At 43.9% G+C, this 17,464-nt stretch overlaps 1 protein-coding gene across 1 annotated transcript in view; it reads left to right on the top strand.

Annotated features, from left to right (window-relative positions):
• The window catches only part of nt5dc1 (5'-nucleotidase domain containing 1), a 34,018-nt gene that overhangs the window by 11,424 nt on the left and 5,130 nt on the right, over positions 1-17,464 (top strand). The window contains exon 7 of the mRNA XM_053641078.1: positions 14,321-14,495. Coding sequence (XP_053497053.1) covers positions 14,321-14,495 — 175 coding nt within the window. The remainder of the gene's footprint in view (positions 1-14,320; positions 14,496-17,464) is intronic.

The following is a 17,464-nucleotide window of genomic DNA, read 5'->3' as shown; positions in this document are numbered from 1 at the left end:
TCTTCCACGAGTCCCTGGTTTCATTCCTCCCTGAGTGTGCTGACGATCCCATTATTATCTGATCTAATCCTGCGCTGTGAATGTGTTAGATCAGATTATGTGATGAACAGAAGAGGATTAAAGAAGATCTGAGCCCTGAGCAGCAGATAAATAAATAAACCAAGCTGTAGTGATGTGCTTATTAGATATCAGATTATTCTCTTCTTGTACATAAACATTTCAGATTTTTTCTTCTTCTCCAGTTTACAGTCGTGTTCATTAAACTATTAAATTAATTTCCATTATGCTGTTATTCTCAGTAAAGTGGGTGTGTCTCGGTGAGGTGGGCGTGTCTCGGTGAGGTGACTAACACTAGTGTACAAGTGTGAATAAAGAGTGTTTGGTGACTGAGAAGGAAAATAAACAGCCGTCTGCAGTCTCGTCTTGTTTTCCAGCTGCTCTTTACTTTTCCGGAAGCTAAATTAAACCAGCTAATTTAATCCTGGGGTTAATCCGGCCCGAGGATATTTGTAGCCGAGCTGTAACATCTGACGCCGTTTATATTTATTTAATTATTTGTTTACGTGTGATTGGAGTCTGGACCACCAGGGGGCGGAGTTTGGGGTTTATTTTGGCCGAGTGTGGGAAGGGCAGGCGTGTGGTCGGACTCTGGGGTATTTTCGGATCCTGTGGTGCACCGAACTGTCAGTGAAACTGCAGAGACTCTGATTTAGCTTCACGCTAGCAATTACAATAAATCATTTTGGTGGGTGTAGCGCCCGTAGCCGTGCGTTCTCTTTGAGCGGTGTGATTTATCGACTTTACCGTGCTGACGTGTGAAGAGCACGCAGTTCTACATCCCAGCTGTGTGCTCTAATTTCAGTGTTTTAGCATTAGCATTTGACACCTGTGCTCAGGTACGACAATAAAAACAGTAAATATCACTCGAGATTTCTAGTGGTTCCTCATGGAGTTTAATAGAAAATCCCATTAAGGTCCATTACGAGTCAGAGACCATCAGAGATCACCGAATTTTCATTAGCAGGGTTACAGTCTCAGCTAACTGTCAGTGTTAGCATTAGCCTTATGCTAACACTGAGACACTGTTTCCATTCACTTAGAAAAATAATCCCAAATTTAACTCCCAACTGCTTTTGGGGGAAAAAACTCCTGACCACAAAGTTAAAATCATCACATGTTCATTTTATTATGAGGCTGTTTAGTTCCTATAAACACACACACACACACACTCTCACACACTCTCACACACACTCACACACACTCACACACACAGTTCTGTTTCAGAATCATTCTTCTGGTGAACTCATCTTCTTTCTCTTTGATGTGGCCGTGTGAGTGTGTGTGAGTGTGTGTGAGTGTGTGAGTGTGTATGTGAGTGTTTAATCTGCTAAATGAAGGGGTTGTTTAAACTCGACTCACCCACTCTCACTTTCCAGACATTACGTTCTCTCTCTCTGATTGCGGTTAATTACTTTTTTGTTTGTAAGCAAATTTAACTTCTTAAATCTCGGGTTTCGTCCCAAACGCTGCAGTTCCTCACTAGTTAGTGCTCATGGCAGGTCTGAGGTTTACGTGATTATGGCCCGGGGCAGGCAGCGTGTCGGGGCGAGCTGCAGTGACCCGGATGTCTCCACCATGACCATGTACAACTCCACCAGTGTGTGTTCTGGTGTTGGAGGTCTGTGCTCGTATCCTGCTTGGCTCAGCTCCACTTCTCACACTCAGGGTTAGGGAGCGATTCCACAAGGGCTTTCCATCCATGAAGCTGCCCTTCTTTCACCTACACCATCACCACCACCCACCGCACTACCGACACGTCACCACCACCCACTGCACTACTGACACATCACCCACCATACTACTGATACAGTCACCACCACCCACCGCACTACCGACACCACCACCCACCGTACTACTGACACATCACCCACCATACTACTGATACAGTCACCACCACCCACCGCACTACCGACACCACCACCCACCGTACTACTGACACATCACCCACCATACTACTGATACAGTCACCACCACCCACCGCACTACCGACACCACCACCCACCGCACTACTGACACATCACCCACCATACTACTGATACAGTCACCACCACCCACCGCACTACCGACACCACCACCCACCGTACTACTGACACATCACCCACCATACTACTGACACAGTCACCACCACCCACCGCACTACTGACACAGTCACCACCACCCACCATACTACTGATACAGTCACCACCACCCACCGCACTACCGACACCACCACCCACCGTACTACTGACACATCACCCACCATACTACTGATACAGTCACCACCACCCACCGCACTACCGACACCACCACCCACCGTACTACTGACACATCACCCACATACTACTGATACAGTCACCACCACCCACCGCACTACCGACACCACCACCCACCGCACTACTGACACATCACCCACCATACTACTGATACAGTCACCACCACCCACCGCACTACCGACACCACCACCCACCGTACTACTGACACATCACCCACCATACTACTGACACAGTCACCACCACCCACCGCACTACTGACACAGTCACCACCACCCACCACACTACTGACACAGTCACCACCACCCACTGCACTACTGATAGTCACCACCACCCACCGCACTACTGACACAGTCACCACCACCCACCGCACTACTGATAGTCACCACCACCCACCGCACTACTGACACAGTCACCACCACCCACCGCACTACTGATAGTCACCACCACCCACCGCACTACTGACACAGTCACCACCACCCACCACACTACTGACACCGTTACTATCACTCACTGCACTACTGACACGTTTGCCACCACCCACCGCATCACTGACACCTTCGCCACCACCCACCGCACTACTGACACCTTTGCCACCACCCACCGCACTACTGACACCGTCACCACCCACTGTTCTGGGTCACTCGTTCCATTATCACAGATAAGTAGTTACAGCTCATGGGGCGAAAACCGCGTGAAGGGAAACGTGATCGGGGAAGTTTGGGTGGAGACACTGGTGGTTGTGTTAAAGTTACATGACGTTACATAAAACACGTGAACAAAGTTGTATGTTCATTTCAAAGGTGTTACACATTTTACACACATTTCAGTTTTTACACACTTTAGATAAATGACCTAAATAAAATACTAATTCTGCTGCTCAGAGCTGTGTGTTTAACTGTTCCCTTCTGGACTGTGTATGAGAGCTGGTCATGAACTCCTCCGTGTGTGTGTGTGTGTGTGTGCGTGCGCTCGCGTGCATCTACGTGATTGTGTTGAGTTCTGACCTGAAGTGGACACACACATTCATACACACACAAGTGTGCTCTGTGAACTGAATGGGGAAAATAATTGCAGGTTGATAAAGTGTGTGCAATTTAGCGGAGAGACTAAAGTTAGCAGTGGTATATGTGTGTGTGTGTGTGTGTGTGTGTGTGTGTGTGTGTGTGTGTGTGTTCAGATTTAGTGCTTTAATAAAGCTGCTGCACCACTAACAGCTGCCTAAGCTACATAAACGCTGGGTGTGTGTGCACTTACACGGGTTATTGGGACTCAAGTTTAAATATATTACCCTGAATTCTGAACACATTATCTTTGTGTGTGTGTGTGTGTGTGTGTGTGTGTGTGTGTGTGTATTTTTAAGTTAAAGCTGTTATACTGATAGTGTTTGTCTCCATGTGACTGATGTTTTGAATAGATACAAATTGCAGTAAAATTTCACACCAAAATGGTTTTTATTCACAGAAAACGGACAAAAAACAATTTCACCTCCGCAATTTCTCTCCTTATTTTGACCTTTTCAGGCGCTACATAATATTTATTTTTATTTCCGTAAGTATGAGTTACTTCAGTTTCTGCTTCAGAAAAATTCTTAGCCTTATTGTGCTTTCCACTCGGTGAACTTTTAGTTTTTATTTCAATACATCTTTACACGAACACAACTCCTCTAATAAATCTCTCTTCCATAGTAATATTATTAATATTATTTAATTAAGAAATGCAGGTGTGTATTCTGTATTTTACCAGAGTCAAACAACTTCACACACACTTTAAAGATTTGGAGATAATTAATATAAATTAAAGTTACCAGGATTATTGTGGTGGAAAAAATGACTTGAAGCTCAGGTACAGAGACTCAACTGTAACATGATGATATATTATTTATTGTTTATTATTTTGGATGCATCAGAATATCCTCCCACTGCCACTGCACTCTCTTTAAGAGGACGTAGGGGACTTATCGTCAGTCCTAGGCAGAATTTTGACCGTCCGTATCAGTGTGTGGAGCAGAGAACGCAATCCCATCGTTCTGTTCAGCAGAGTATCAAACAAAGCACACAGCAGACAAAATGCTGATAAAGTTATTATAAAGTCATGTGTTTGTTGTTTTTTTTTCTTCCAGAAATACACACATCACTAAGGAAGGTGTGTGTCATCTGTGGAAAGCACTCTAATGTTTTTATAATGAACAGTGCTGAATCTTCATGCTTTAATTACATTATCATTATATCATTATACCATTATATCATTACATCCTTCTGCAGTCAGCTCTAAAACCGTTCAGCAAAAAAACACTTCCTTTTTTACACAAGCCGCACCTCAGTGTGGTTATAATTGCACTGTGTCCCAATCCACATTACTCTCACTATGTAGTGCACTATTTTAGGTTTCTACTGGTTTGTATTTGTGTCTCAACACTGACTGGAGAAACTCCAGCACACTCATGAAATCCCACAATCCACTGCACTCGGTCTACTCTATATTAGAGTCCACACAAGTCAGAATACCCACTGCACCCAGAATACCCACTGCACCCAGAATACCAGAATACCCACTGCACCCAGAATACCTGCTGTACCCAGAATACCCACTGCACCCAGAATACCCACTGCACCCAGAATACCCACTGCACCCAGAATACCAGAATACCCACTGCACCCAGAATACCCACTGCACCCAGAATACCCACTGCACCCAGAATACCAGAATACCCACTGCACCCAGAATACCAGAATACCCACTGCACCCAGAATACCCACTGCACCCAGAATACCCACTGCACCCAGAATACCAGAATACCCACTGCACCCAGAATACCCACTGCACCCAGAATACCAGAATACCCACTGCACCCAGAATACCAGAATACCCACTGCACCCAGAATACCCACTGCACCCAGAATACCCACTGCACCCAGAATACCAGAATACCCACTGCACCCAGAATACCAGAATACCCACTGCACCCAGAATACCCACTGCACCCAGAATACTCACTGCACCCAGAATACCCACTGCACCCAGAATACTCACTGCACCCAGAATACCCACTGCACCCAGAATACTCACTGCACCCAGAATACCCACTGCACCCAGAATACCCACTGCACCCAGAATACCAGAATACCCACTGCACCCAGAATACCAGAATACCCACTGCACCCAGAATACCCACTGCACCCAGAATACTCACTGCACCCAGAATACCCACTGCACCCAGAATACTCACTGCACCCAGAATACCCACTGCACCCAGAATACTCACTGCACCCAGAATACCCACTGCACCCAGAATACTCACTGCACCCAGAATACCCACTGCACCCAGAATACCCACTGCACCCAGAATACCCACTGCACCCAGAATACCAGAATACCCACTGCACCCAGAATACCCACTGCACCCAGAATACCCACTGCACCCAGAATACCAGAATACCCACTGCACCCAGAATACCCACTGCACCCAGAATACCAGCATACCCACTGCACCCAGAATACCAGCATACCCACTGCACCCAGAATACCCACTGCACCCAGAATACCCACTGCACCCAGAATACCAGAATACCCACTGCACCCAGAATACCCACTGCACCCAGAATACCAGCATACCCACTGCACCCAGAATACCCACTGCACCCAGAATACCAGCATACCCACTGCACCCAGAATACCAGCATACCCACTGCACCCAGAATACCCACTGCACCCAGAATACCCACTGCACCCAAAATACCCACTGCACCCAGAATACCCACTGCACCCAGAATACCCACTGCACCCAAAATACCCACTGCACCCAGAATAACCACTGCACCCAGAATACCCACTGCACCCAGAATACCCACTGCACCCAGAATACCAGCATACCCACTGCACCCAGAATAACCACTGCACCCAGAATACCCACTGCACCCATTTAAACACAGTTGTGTGTCACCGTGTTTCAGATGTTTCCACATGAACATGATACCTGGGTGGGTAGATGGGAATCAAGGAGGTGGGAGCAGGTGTGATAAACACACACACACACAATAAATAGAATTACATTAATAACACACAGGTGGCAGCGTTTGTTCATTACTGCTCATTCTCCCTGACTCTGCCCTTCATTCACAAACCGATGCTCGACCATTCCTCATGGGTCGTGATGTTCCTCATTATAGCAAAGTCCCTCTATTTTCACAGACTCAAAAGTAATTGGACAAACTAACATAATCATAAATATTAGGATTATTTTTAATACTTTGATGAAAATCCTGTAATCTGGAACACATGGACATCACCAAATGCTGAGCTTCCAAACTTCAATCACATCTTGATTGCTTCATTTCAAATCCGTTGTGGTGGTGTACAGAGGCAAAATTATCAAAACTGTCACTGTCCAAATACTAATGGGGCGGCTGTGGCTCAGGTGGTAGAGCGGCTTGTCCACTAATCATACGGTTGGAGGTTCGATTCCCGGCCTACATGCCTCCACAAAACACTGAACCCCAAGTTGAACCCGATGGCAGGCTAGCGCCTTGGTGTGTGTGTGTGTGTGTGTGTGTGTGTGTGTGTGTATAATCATAGTGTACACAGCGTTATCTCTGTCTGCGCTGTGTAAGTCAGTGTTTATTGTCTGTTAGAAGTTCTTTGATGGTGCAGATTGTTAATTATGTTCTGAACACGCCTTTCTCAACAGAGTTAACGAGTCAGTATTACCCACAATGCACTGCTGTTTATAGCAGCACGCCGCACCCCAAACACCACTGAGTGGTAGAAGTGTCCTTATTTAAAGTACAGTCTTGCATACAAACTGCATCAAACACAAGACTTCATATTCACTATCCTGCTAGCTCCTGAGCTAATTAGAAATTAGCATAAAAAATTAGCACTAAAACCATGTGACCACCAGTTCTATGGTCCTGATAACACTGTTTTATCTTTACACACACACACACACACACACACACAAAAACACACACCACACCAAAGTGCATTATGGGTAAAATGGCTGACACTGTAGTCAAGGCTGGATTATCCGTATGTGGGATTGGGCGAGTGCCCTGGCGCACCGACTAATGGGGATTACCAAATGATTACGATAACAACTAGAATTCTACAATATTTGCATTTATATATACTTCTATATATACACATTTTCTATATATATTATTTACTGGAAGAGATGCAAACAGATACAACAGTTAATACTATATATATATACAGTATGTACAGTGCCCTGCACTAATATTGGCACCCTTGGTAAATATGAGCAAAGAAGCCTGTGAAAAATTGTCTTTATTGTTTAACCTTTTAATCTTTTGTTTAAAGAATGCACATAAATACTCTGCTCTCATGGAGAATTGCAAACACAAAACAGGTTTATCAAAAAAAAAATCTTTGTTAAATATAGGTGTGCAACAATTATTGGCACTCTTATAAATTCATATGAGAAAAATATATTTGAACATTATTTTTAGTACACCTGGGTGACTAGGAACACGAGGTATAAATATGAGGTAACACACAGGCCAAATTCCCTTAGTCATTCATAACAATGGGTAAGAGCGAGGAATATAGCTGTGATGTGCAGTAAAAGGTTGTTGAGCTTCACACAATGGGGCGTGGCTATAAGAAAATAACACAAGCATTGAAAACGTCCATTTCCACCATCAGGGCAATAATTAAGAAGTTCCAGTCAACTGGAAATGTTATGAATCGACCTGGAATTGGACGTGTGTCTATATCGTCTCAACGCACTGTGAAGAGGACGGTTCGAGTGTATAAAACATCTCCAAGGATCACAGCTGGAGAACTGCAGATGTTAGTTGTGTCTTGGGGTCAGAAAGTCTCCAAAACTACAATCTGAAGTCACCTACATCACCACAAGCTGTTTGGAAGGGTTTCAAGAAAAAAGCCTCTACTCTCATCCAAAAACAAACTCGAGCGTCTTCAGTGTGCCGACACTACTGGAACTTCAAATGGGATCGGGTTCTATGGTCAGATGAAACCAGAACAGAGCTTTTTGGTAATAAACACCAGAGGTGGTTTTGGAGCACACAGAGAGGTAGCCATATGGAAAAGTACCTCATGCCCACGGTTAAATATGGAGGTGGATCTTTAATGTTTTGGGGCTGGTTTGATCTTCCAGCAGGACAATGGTCCAAAACATACATCAAAATTAACACAAAAATGGTTTACTGACCACAAAATCAAGGTCCTGCCATGACCATCCCAGTCCCCTGACCTGAACCCCATAGAAACCCTGTGGGGTGAACTGAAGAGGAGAGTCCACCAGCGTGGACCTCGAAATGTGAAGGATCTGGAGAGGTTCTGTATGGAGGAAGGCTCTCAGATCCCTCGCCATGTATTCTCCAACCTCACCAGGCGTTACAGGAGAAGACTCAGAGCTGTTATCTTGGCAAATCGAGCTAGCACAAAGTATCGACTAAAAGGGTGCCAGTAATTGTTGCACACCTATATTTAAGAAAGATATTTTTTGGCTAAACCTCTGTTTATCCATTTATGATGGAAATAATGATATTTAGAATGACATTGCATTGACAAGTGGCGTTCAGATTTAAGCAGCAGTGTGAGGGCTCGGGTGGCATGTGTAGGCCCATGTCTATCTGCGGTGTCAGGATTTTTTTGGCTGGGTTTTACTGCTTCTCTGTAGTGTGTGAGTGTGTTTGTGTGTGTGTGAGAGAGAGAGTGTGTGTGTGTGTTGCCAGGGAAACATGTTATTTTCACAGCAGTGTATTTTCATTCATGTGTGTTTATATGAATGTGTTTAACATGGGTGTTGATGTCATCGCTCACTCAATCTGGGTTTTATAAGCTGTGTGATTTTTACTCTTTTCAACACAACACACACACACACAACAAAACACACGCAACAAACACATACACCAACACATACACACACAACACACATACACACACAACACATACAAACACAACACACACACAACAAAACACACGCAACAAACACATACACCAACACATACACACACAACACACATACACACACAACACATACAAACACAACACACACACAACAAAACACACGCAACACATATACATACACAACACATACAAACACAACACACACACAACAAAACACACGCAACACATATACATACACAACACATACAAACACAACACAACACACACACAACAAAACACACATACATCAACACACACAACAATCACATACACCAACACAACACACACACAACACATATACATACACAACACATACAAACACAACACCCACTACACACAACAAACACACATACATCAACACATACAAACACAACACACACACAACATGTGTATATTTTATGTGTATATATACAATCATGTTGATATTTCTGTAAAGCTGCTTTGAGACATCACTGTATCTTCATACAATATATCTGCAATCCAACTCTGTAACAGACACTGTGATCAGCGCTGTGTCTCTGTGCACTGGTTAAAGTAGCAAATGGTGGAACGCTGACCCATGATCCACGCTGTGTGTGTTTATGTGTGTGTGTGCATGTGCGCTTGCATGGCTGTGTGTGTGTGTGTGTTTTTGTAAACATAACGTTGCGTGTTGATGTAAATATTGTTGATGTTCTCTTTGAACTTGTTTGGACAACATTTTACACAATTTTAGCAGATCTTTAACACGGCCTTTGAGCCTTAAGTGTGTGTGTGTGTGTGTGTGTGTGTGTGTGTGTGTGTGTGTGTGTGTGTGCACGCAGGGTGGTTTATTTGGTGTGTGTTTATTTCCCTACAATCTCAATGTTTCTGTGGCATGCAACACTACAGAACTGTCTCTCTCTCTCTGTATAACTCTCTCTCTGTATAACTCTCACTCTCTCTCTGTCTCGCTCTCTCTGTCTCTCTGTCTCTCTCACTCACTCTGTTTCTCTGTCTCTCTCTCTCTCTCTCTCTCTGTCGGTTTGTCTCTCTCTCTATCTCTCTCACTCACTCTCTCTCACTCTGTCTCGCTCTCTCTCTCTGTCTTTCTCTCTCACTCTATCTTTCTCTCTCACTCTGTTTCTCTCTCACTCTGTTTCTCTGTCTCTCTCTGTCTCTGTCTCTCTCTCTCTTGCTCTCTGTCTCTCTCTCTCGCTCTCTCTCTCTCTCTCTCTCTCTCTCGCTCTCTCTCAGTTGAATTCAGCAGTACTTTATTAATGACTGTTATAAGTCACAATGTTGCCAAAGCAAATTATACACAAATATCTGCATTTCTGCATAAACATAATAATCAATAAACATAACAAGCAAACAACAACAACAACACCCTGACAGGTAAGTATCGAAGCATCCTGAGATCATCTTTAATTTCTCTTCTTCTCTTCATTTGCAGAAATGTGTTTTTTTGTGTGGGATATTTTCACTGAAGGTGTTGTTTTGTGTTGATGTTTTTCACAGCTCTGTCTCGACCTCACCGCTCCTACACTGAGCACACAGTCTCTGTTCTCTGGGCAGTTCTCCTGTTACAGGTTCTCCTGTGTATCAGGTTCTCCTGTGTCTCAGGTTCTCCTGTGTCTCAGGTTCTCCTGTTACAGGTTCTCCTGTGTATCAGGTTCTCCTGTGTCTCAGGTTCTCCTGTTACAGGTTCTCCTGTGTATCAGGTTCTCCTGTGTATCAGGTTCTCCTGTTACAGGTTCTCCTGTGTATCAGGTTCTCCTGTGTATCAGATTCTCCTGTGTATCAGGTTCTCCTGTTACAGGTTCTCCTGTTACAGGTTCTCCCGTGTATCAGATTCTCCCGTGTATCAGGTTCTCCTGTGTATCAGGTTCTCCTGTGTATCAGGTTCTCCTGTTACAGGTTCTCCTGTGCATCAGATTCTCCTGTGTATCAGGTTCTCCTGTGTATCAGGTTCTCCTGTTACAGGTTCTCCTGTGTATCAGGTTCTCCTGTGTATGAGGTTCTCCTGTTACAGGTTCTCCTGTGTATGAGGTTCTCCTGTTACAGGTTCTCCCGTGTATCAGGTTCTCCCGTGTATCAGGTTCTCCTGTGTATCAGATTCTCCCGTGTATCAGGTTCTCCTGTGTATCAGGTTCTCCTGTTACAGGTTCTCCCGTGTATCAGGTTCTCCTGTGTATCAGGTTCTCCTGTGTATCAGGTTCTCCTGTTACAGGTTCTCCCGTGTATCAGGTTCTCCTGTTACAGGTTCTCCTGTTACAGGTTCTCCTGTGGATCAGGTTCTCCTGTTACAGGTTCTCCTGTGGATCAGGTTCTCCTGTGTATCAGGTTCACTCAGCCCGTACTTGGTCAGGATCTGTCTCTGCTTTATATCTCTGATGGTGAAGAGATATCCTGCCAGTCCATCCTCTGTTTAGGGCCCGGTAGCAGTGTAATCTGGACTGGGTTTGGTTCTGACTGTCCCACTGCTCCACATGCACTCTTCTCACTCTCTGTCGCTCAGTCATTGATGTGTGTAGGTGTAGTTGTGGAGCTGTCTATCTCTCAGTATACCTGTCTCTCTCTCTCTGTCTGACTCACTGATGTGTGTAGGAGATGATGTGAGATGGAGATGATGTGGTTCAGATGGCGGTCACAGCACTGTTTAAATATCCATACTCTACATATTTTACTGTTTACAGCTCAAACGGAGGAAATGACACTCATTACTGTGGAACCTGTTCACTCTGTACTGACCTCAACACACACACAGATAATATCACACACACACAAACGCACACACAGATAACAGCACACACAGACACACACGCACAGATAACATCACACACACGCACAGATAACATCACATGCACACACACACAGATTACATCACACACACACACACATAGAATTTGATGGAATCAGTGTTTTAACAGGAGCGCCCCCTGCTGCTTACTCTGCCTGACTGAAGTGGAGTGGAGGCACTGTGTGAGTGAGACAGTGAGTGAGGCAGGTTAGTGTACACTATAAGACAAAAAGTATGTGCAAGCCTGACCATCATACCCATATAGTATGTGTTTGTTGAACATTTCATTGCAGATTTATTCACCCTTCACTGTTGCTCCACACTTCTGGAAGGCTTTTCACTAGATTTTGGGGCGTGGCTGTGGGGATTAGTGAGTGTGATTTTGGGGCGTGGCTGTGGGGAGTAGGGAGTGTGATTTTGGGGCGTGGCTGTGGGGAGTAGGGAGTGTGATTTTGGGGGTTGGCTGTGGGGATTAGTGAGTGTGATTTTGGGGCGTGGCTGTGGGGAGTAGGGAGTGTGATTTTGGGGCGTGGCTGTGGGGAGTAGGGAGTGTGATTTTGGGGGTTGGCTGTGGGGATTAGTGAGTGTGATTTTGGGGCGTGGCTGTGGGGAGTAGGGAGTGTGATTTTGGGGGTTGGCTGTGGGGATTTGTGAGTGTGATTTTGGGGATTTTGGGGCGTGGCTGTGGTTATTAGTGTTCATTCAGCTTCAAGAGTGTTAGTGAGGTTGAGGTCAGGTGCTGATGATGATGTGAGGAGACTCCAGTTCCAGTTCATCACAGAGGTGTTCAGTGGGGTTGAGGTCAGGGCTCTGTGCAGGACACTCGAGTTCTTCTACCTTCTTCCAACTTTCACACCACGTCTTCATGGAGCTCGCTTTGTGCACAGGGGCGTTGTCATGCTGGAACAGGAAAAGGTTCTTCCCCAGAATGTTGCTATGAAGTTTGAAGCACACAAATGTGTAAGATGTCTTTATATGATGTATTCACTTTAACATTATCCTTCACTGGATCTGAGGAGACCAAACCCTGAAAAACAGCCCCAGACCATTATCCCTCCTCCACCACACTTTACTGTAGGCACTCTGTGTTCCAGTAGGTAGGGTTCTCCTGGCATCTGGCAGATTCATCCATCAGACTCCCAGATCTACCCGAAGCGTGATTCATCACCCCAGAGATGTTTCCATTGCTTCAGAGTCCAGTGTTGGTGCTTTACACCACTTCAGCTCACACTCGGCATTGTGCACAGTGATCTTAGGCTTGTGTGCAGCTGCTCGGCCATGAAACCCATTTCTTGACGCTCCTGATGTGTTGATGTTGCTTCCAGAGGCAGTTTGGAGCTCTGTACTGAGCGATGCAACAGAGAATAGGTGATTTTTATGAGCTTCATGCTTCAGCATGCGGTGTCTTGCGCTGTGAGTTTGCGTGGTCTATCACTTCGTAGCTGAGCTGTTGTTGCTCCTAGACTTCCATTTAAAAATAATAGTACTTACATTTGAGGTCATAAGTTTACATACACCTTGCAGAATCTACAAAATGTTCATAATTAAAATAAATGAGGGATCATAAAAGTTGCATTTAGTTGTTTATTTAGTCCTGCCCTGAAGAAGCTATTTCACATAACAGATGTTTACATATAATCCACAAGACACAATAATAACTGAATTTACACAAATGAACAATTTGATTCCTTGATTCAAAAACACTTGATTATTAATACTGTGTGTCGTTACCTGGAGGATCAGCGACTGTGTTTATGTTTTGTGAGAGTTGTTCATGAGTCCCTTTTTTGTCCTGAGCAGTTAAACTGCACACTGTTCTTCAGAAAAATCCTCCAGGTCCTGCACATACATACAACACTTTACTTTTCTAGCATCTTCTGCATATTTGACTCCTTTCCAATAGCAGCTATATTTTGCTGAGATCCATCTTTTCACAATGAGGACAACTGATGAACTCGTACACAACTATTACAAAATCTGCAAACATTCACTGATGCTCCAGAAGGTATCACAATACAAGAGCCAGGGGGGTGTAAACTATTGAACAGGATGATCGGGGTAAATTGTTATTATTTCTGGGAAACACGTAAATATCTTATGTAGCTTCTGAAGGGAGGTACTAAATGGAAAAAAAGATCTTTAATCAGACTGTTGTTTATAAACAGATTATATTATATTATATTAGTGCTGACTTGGCTGCAGTTCTCTCTCGCTGCCACATGGTGGCAGCACACAGTCCACTTTTATACTATATTAAGGGTTTGTTTATGATCCGCTGCTCTTTGGGGTGTGTGTGTGTGTGTGTACGCATGTACAGAGGACTCTGGGTGGTACTTCCCTAGTGTGAAACGTGATACAGAGCGATATCTACAGTCATGTCCTGAATCAGTGTGTCAATGGCTGAGGAACCTGAAAGAAAGTGGGAAGGTCCTGCTGCTCATCACCAGCTCACACTCTGACTACTGCAGACTGGTGTGTGAACACATCCTGGGGTGAGTCTGTCTTTTTCTCTCTCTCTCTCTCTCTCTCTCTCTCTCTGTCTCACACACACACACACACACACACACACAAACAAACAAACAGACAAACACGCACACACAGGGCATTGGTTTAATATAATGTTGATCAAATTAGTGACACCAGAAGAACTGTGGCAAATTCTCCAGGATGCTCAGAAAACTTTCTACACACACCATAAACCCGAGTTGTGTTTGTACTTGATGTCAAACTCCTGGCTTCTCACTCTGGCCTTCAAATCCTCTGATCATTGATTATTTTCCTGATCTGACATTCTGGATGTCATGGTCAATATTAGGGATGCACCGAAATGAAAATTCTTGGTCGAAGCCAAAACCGAATATAATAAAAAAACTTGGCCGAATACCGAACACGTTTTTTTGCGGTTTTTTCCATTTTTTTCACCATTGCATAAATTAAATAGTCAAAATGTGCTTTTTACTATTTTGTCTTGATTTTTAAATAAAAAAAAAATCAATTACAAAAACTACAATTTCTAAATATTGAACATTTTTTTTCATTCCAGCAGGCACAGGCTACCAACAAGGCACAATATAACTTTAAATAAATAAATGAGTAAAATAAAAATATTTTGATGTGGTCATCTTTGAGCCCCTTGAATAGCCGATGTTCGGCCTGTGACTGACTGCTGAAAGAACGGAACACTCTGTAGACTACAATAAAGAAGTGCATTAAAAAGTGCATTGAGAAGAGTGCAGAAGCTGGTTCTATTGGGTTCTATAGGGCTGATGATATTGGGGATATATACCGCTCGCGTCCCTGTACACCTCGCCGAGTATTAGAGTAGATATAGTAGAGTTAGATACGTTGTTCATGTTCTGTTCCTTGATAGATTTAGTTCGTTTAAACTATAGATCAGTTCATTTAGTCCCCGCTGGTGTCTCCGCTCCCAGTCCATAGTACTACTTCATGTTTCTTGTTTTGTGTTTTGACCCTGTTTTCTGTGACTAAGTTTTTTGGATTACGATTTGGATTTGTCTGCCTGCCCTTAAATAAATACGTCTTTACCTGCTTCTGTACTCTACTCCCTTACGTCTCGCGACGTGACCGAATACTCCGGAACAGAAACAAAACAAATGCACGTGTCCACAGTAAACAATGTCACGGTTGTCAACATCCGAAGAGCGTGCGCTCGTGCACGTAGCACGTTCATGCGCGCGCCCCCTCATCGCTCTGAGCGTGCTGCGGGAATTGGAGGTCGTGAAATTCGCACATCTCACTCTGGTTGCTAGGCTATTTGGCGCGACATTAAACACGTCATTGTTCGGTCAAATTTATTCTGCCTTTTCACTTATTCGGCCGAACAGCGAAAATGCTTTTTTTTTTGCTATTTTCGGCCGAATAATTTCGGTTGCCGAACATTCGGTGCATCCCTAGTCAATATCACACTATCTTCTGAGAAGTGGCTGAAATATCTGAAGTGTGTGTTCCTGTGACTGGAAGCAGATCAGAGATGGAAAAGGAGGAATGTTCTAACTAGGGGTTCTTCATCCACTGGTAGAGATCCTATATCTTCTGGATGATTAGCTTTAGATGTATGAGTCATCAGCATGTTTTAGCTAAGGAATGTTTTCAGTCTTGAGCTTTGTGGAAGTTTTGAATCTCCTGCTGTTGGAGAAGAAACTTGTAGTCTAATGAGTTGGTGATTCTGAAAAGGAAAATGAGGCGTCATAAATTACAAAAAAAAAAAAAAAAAAAGAGTTCTGGCCACCAACAATCACCTGATCTATTGCTCTGTTATAAAAATTTTTAAAAGCACACAAGGTGTTGGAACAGTTCTTGGTGAGCCATAGTGCAGACCAACCTGCCAGAGAATTTTTTGGAAAGATCTACAAAGGCATTGAAAATTTTACATTTGGTGAGGGGATGCAAATATTATCTCCTCTTCATCATCTCCATCATCTCTACTTCATCATCTCCATCATCTCCTCTTCATCATCTCCATCATCTCCACTTCATCATCTCCATCATCTCCTCTTCATCATCTCCATCATCTCTACTTCATCATCTCCATCATCTCCTCTTCATCATCTCCATCATCTCCTCTTCATCATCTCCATCATCTCTACTTCATCATCTCCATCATCTCCTCTTCATCATCTCCATCATCTCTACTTCATCATCTCCATCATCTCCTCTTCATCATCTCCATCATCTCTACTTCATCATCTCCATCATCTCCTCTTCATCATCTCCATCATCTCTACTTCATCATCTCCATCATCTCCATCATCTCCTCTTCATCATCTCCTCTTCATCATCTCCATCATCTCTACTTCATCATCTCCATCATCTCCTCTTCATCATCTCCACTTCATCATCTCCATCATCTCCTCTTCATCATCTCCATCATCTCCTCTTCATCATCTCCATCATCTCTACTTCATCATCTCCATCATCTCCTCTTCATCATCTCCACTCCATCATCTCCTCTTCATCATCTCCACTTCATCATCTCCTCTTCATCATCTCTACTTCATCATCTCCTCTTCATCATCTCCACTTCATCATCTCCATCATCTCCTCTTCATCATCTCCATCATCTCCTCTTCATCATCTCCACTTCATCATCTCCATCATCTCTACTTCATCATCTCCATCATCTCCTCTTCATCATCTCCATCATCTCCTCTTCATCATCTCCATCATCTCCTCTTCATCATCTCCATCATCTCTACTTCATCATCTCCATCATCTCCTCTTCATCATCTCCATCATCTCCTCTTCATCATCTCCTCTTCATCATCTCCATCATCTCTACTTCATCATCTCCATCATCTCCTCTTCATCATCTCCATCATCTCCTCTTCATCATCTCCACTTCATCATCTCCATCATCTCCTCTTCATCATCTCCATCATCTCCTCTTCATCATCTCCACTTCATCATCTCCTCTTCATCATCTCCTCTTCATCATCTCTAC

The sequence above is a fragment of the Ictalurus furcatus genome, chromosome 2, assembly GCF_023375685.1.
Source record: "Ictalurus furcatus strain D&B chromosome 2, Billie_1.0, whole genome shotgun sequence".
Classification (NCBI taxonomy): Eukaryota; Metazoa; Chordata; class Actinopteri; order Siluriformes; family Ictaluridae; genus Ictalurus; species Ictalurus furcatus.
Note: the sequence above shows the minus strand (reverse complement) of the source record. Positions and strands in the feature narration are given on the sequence as shown.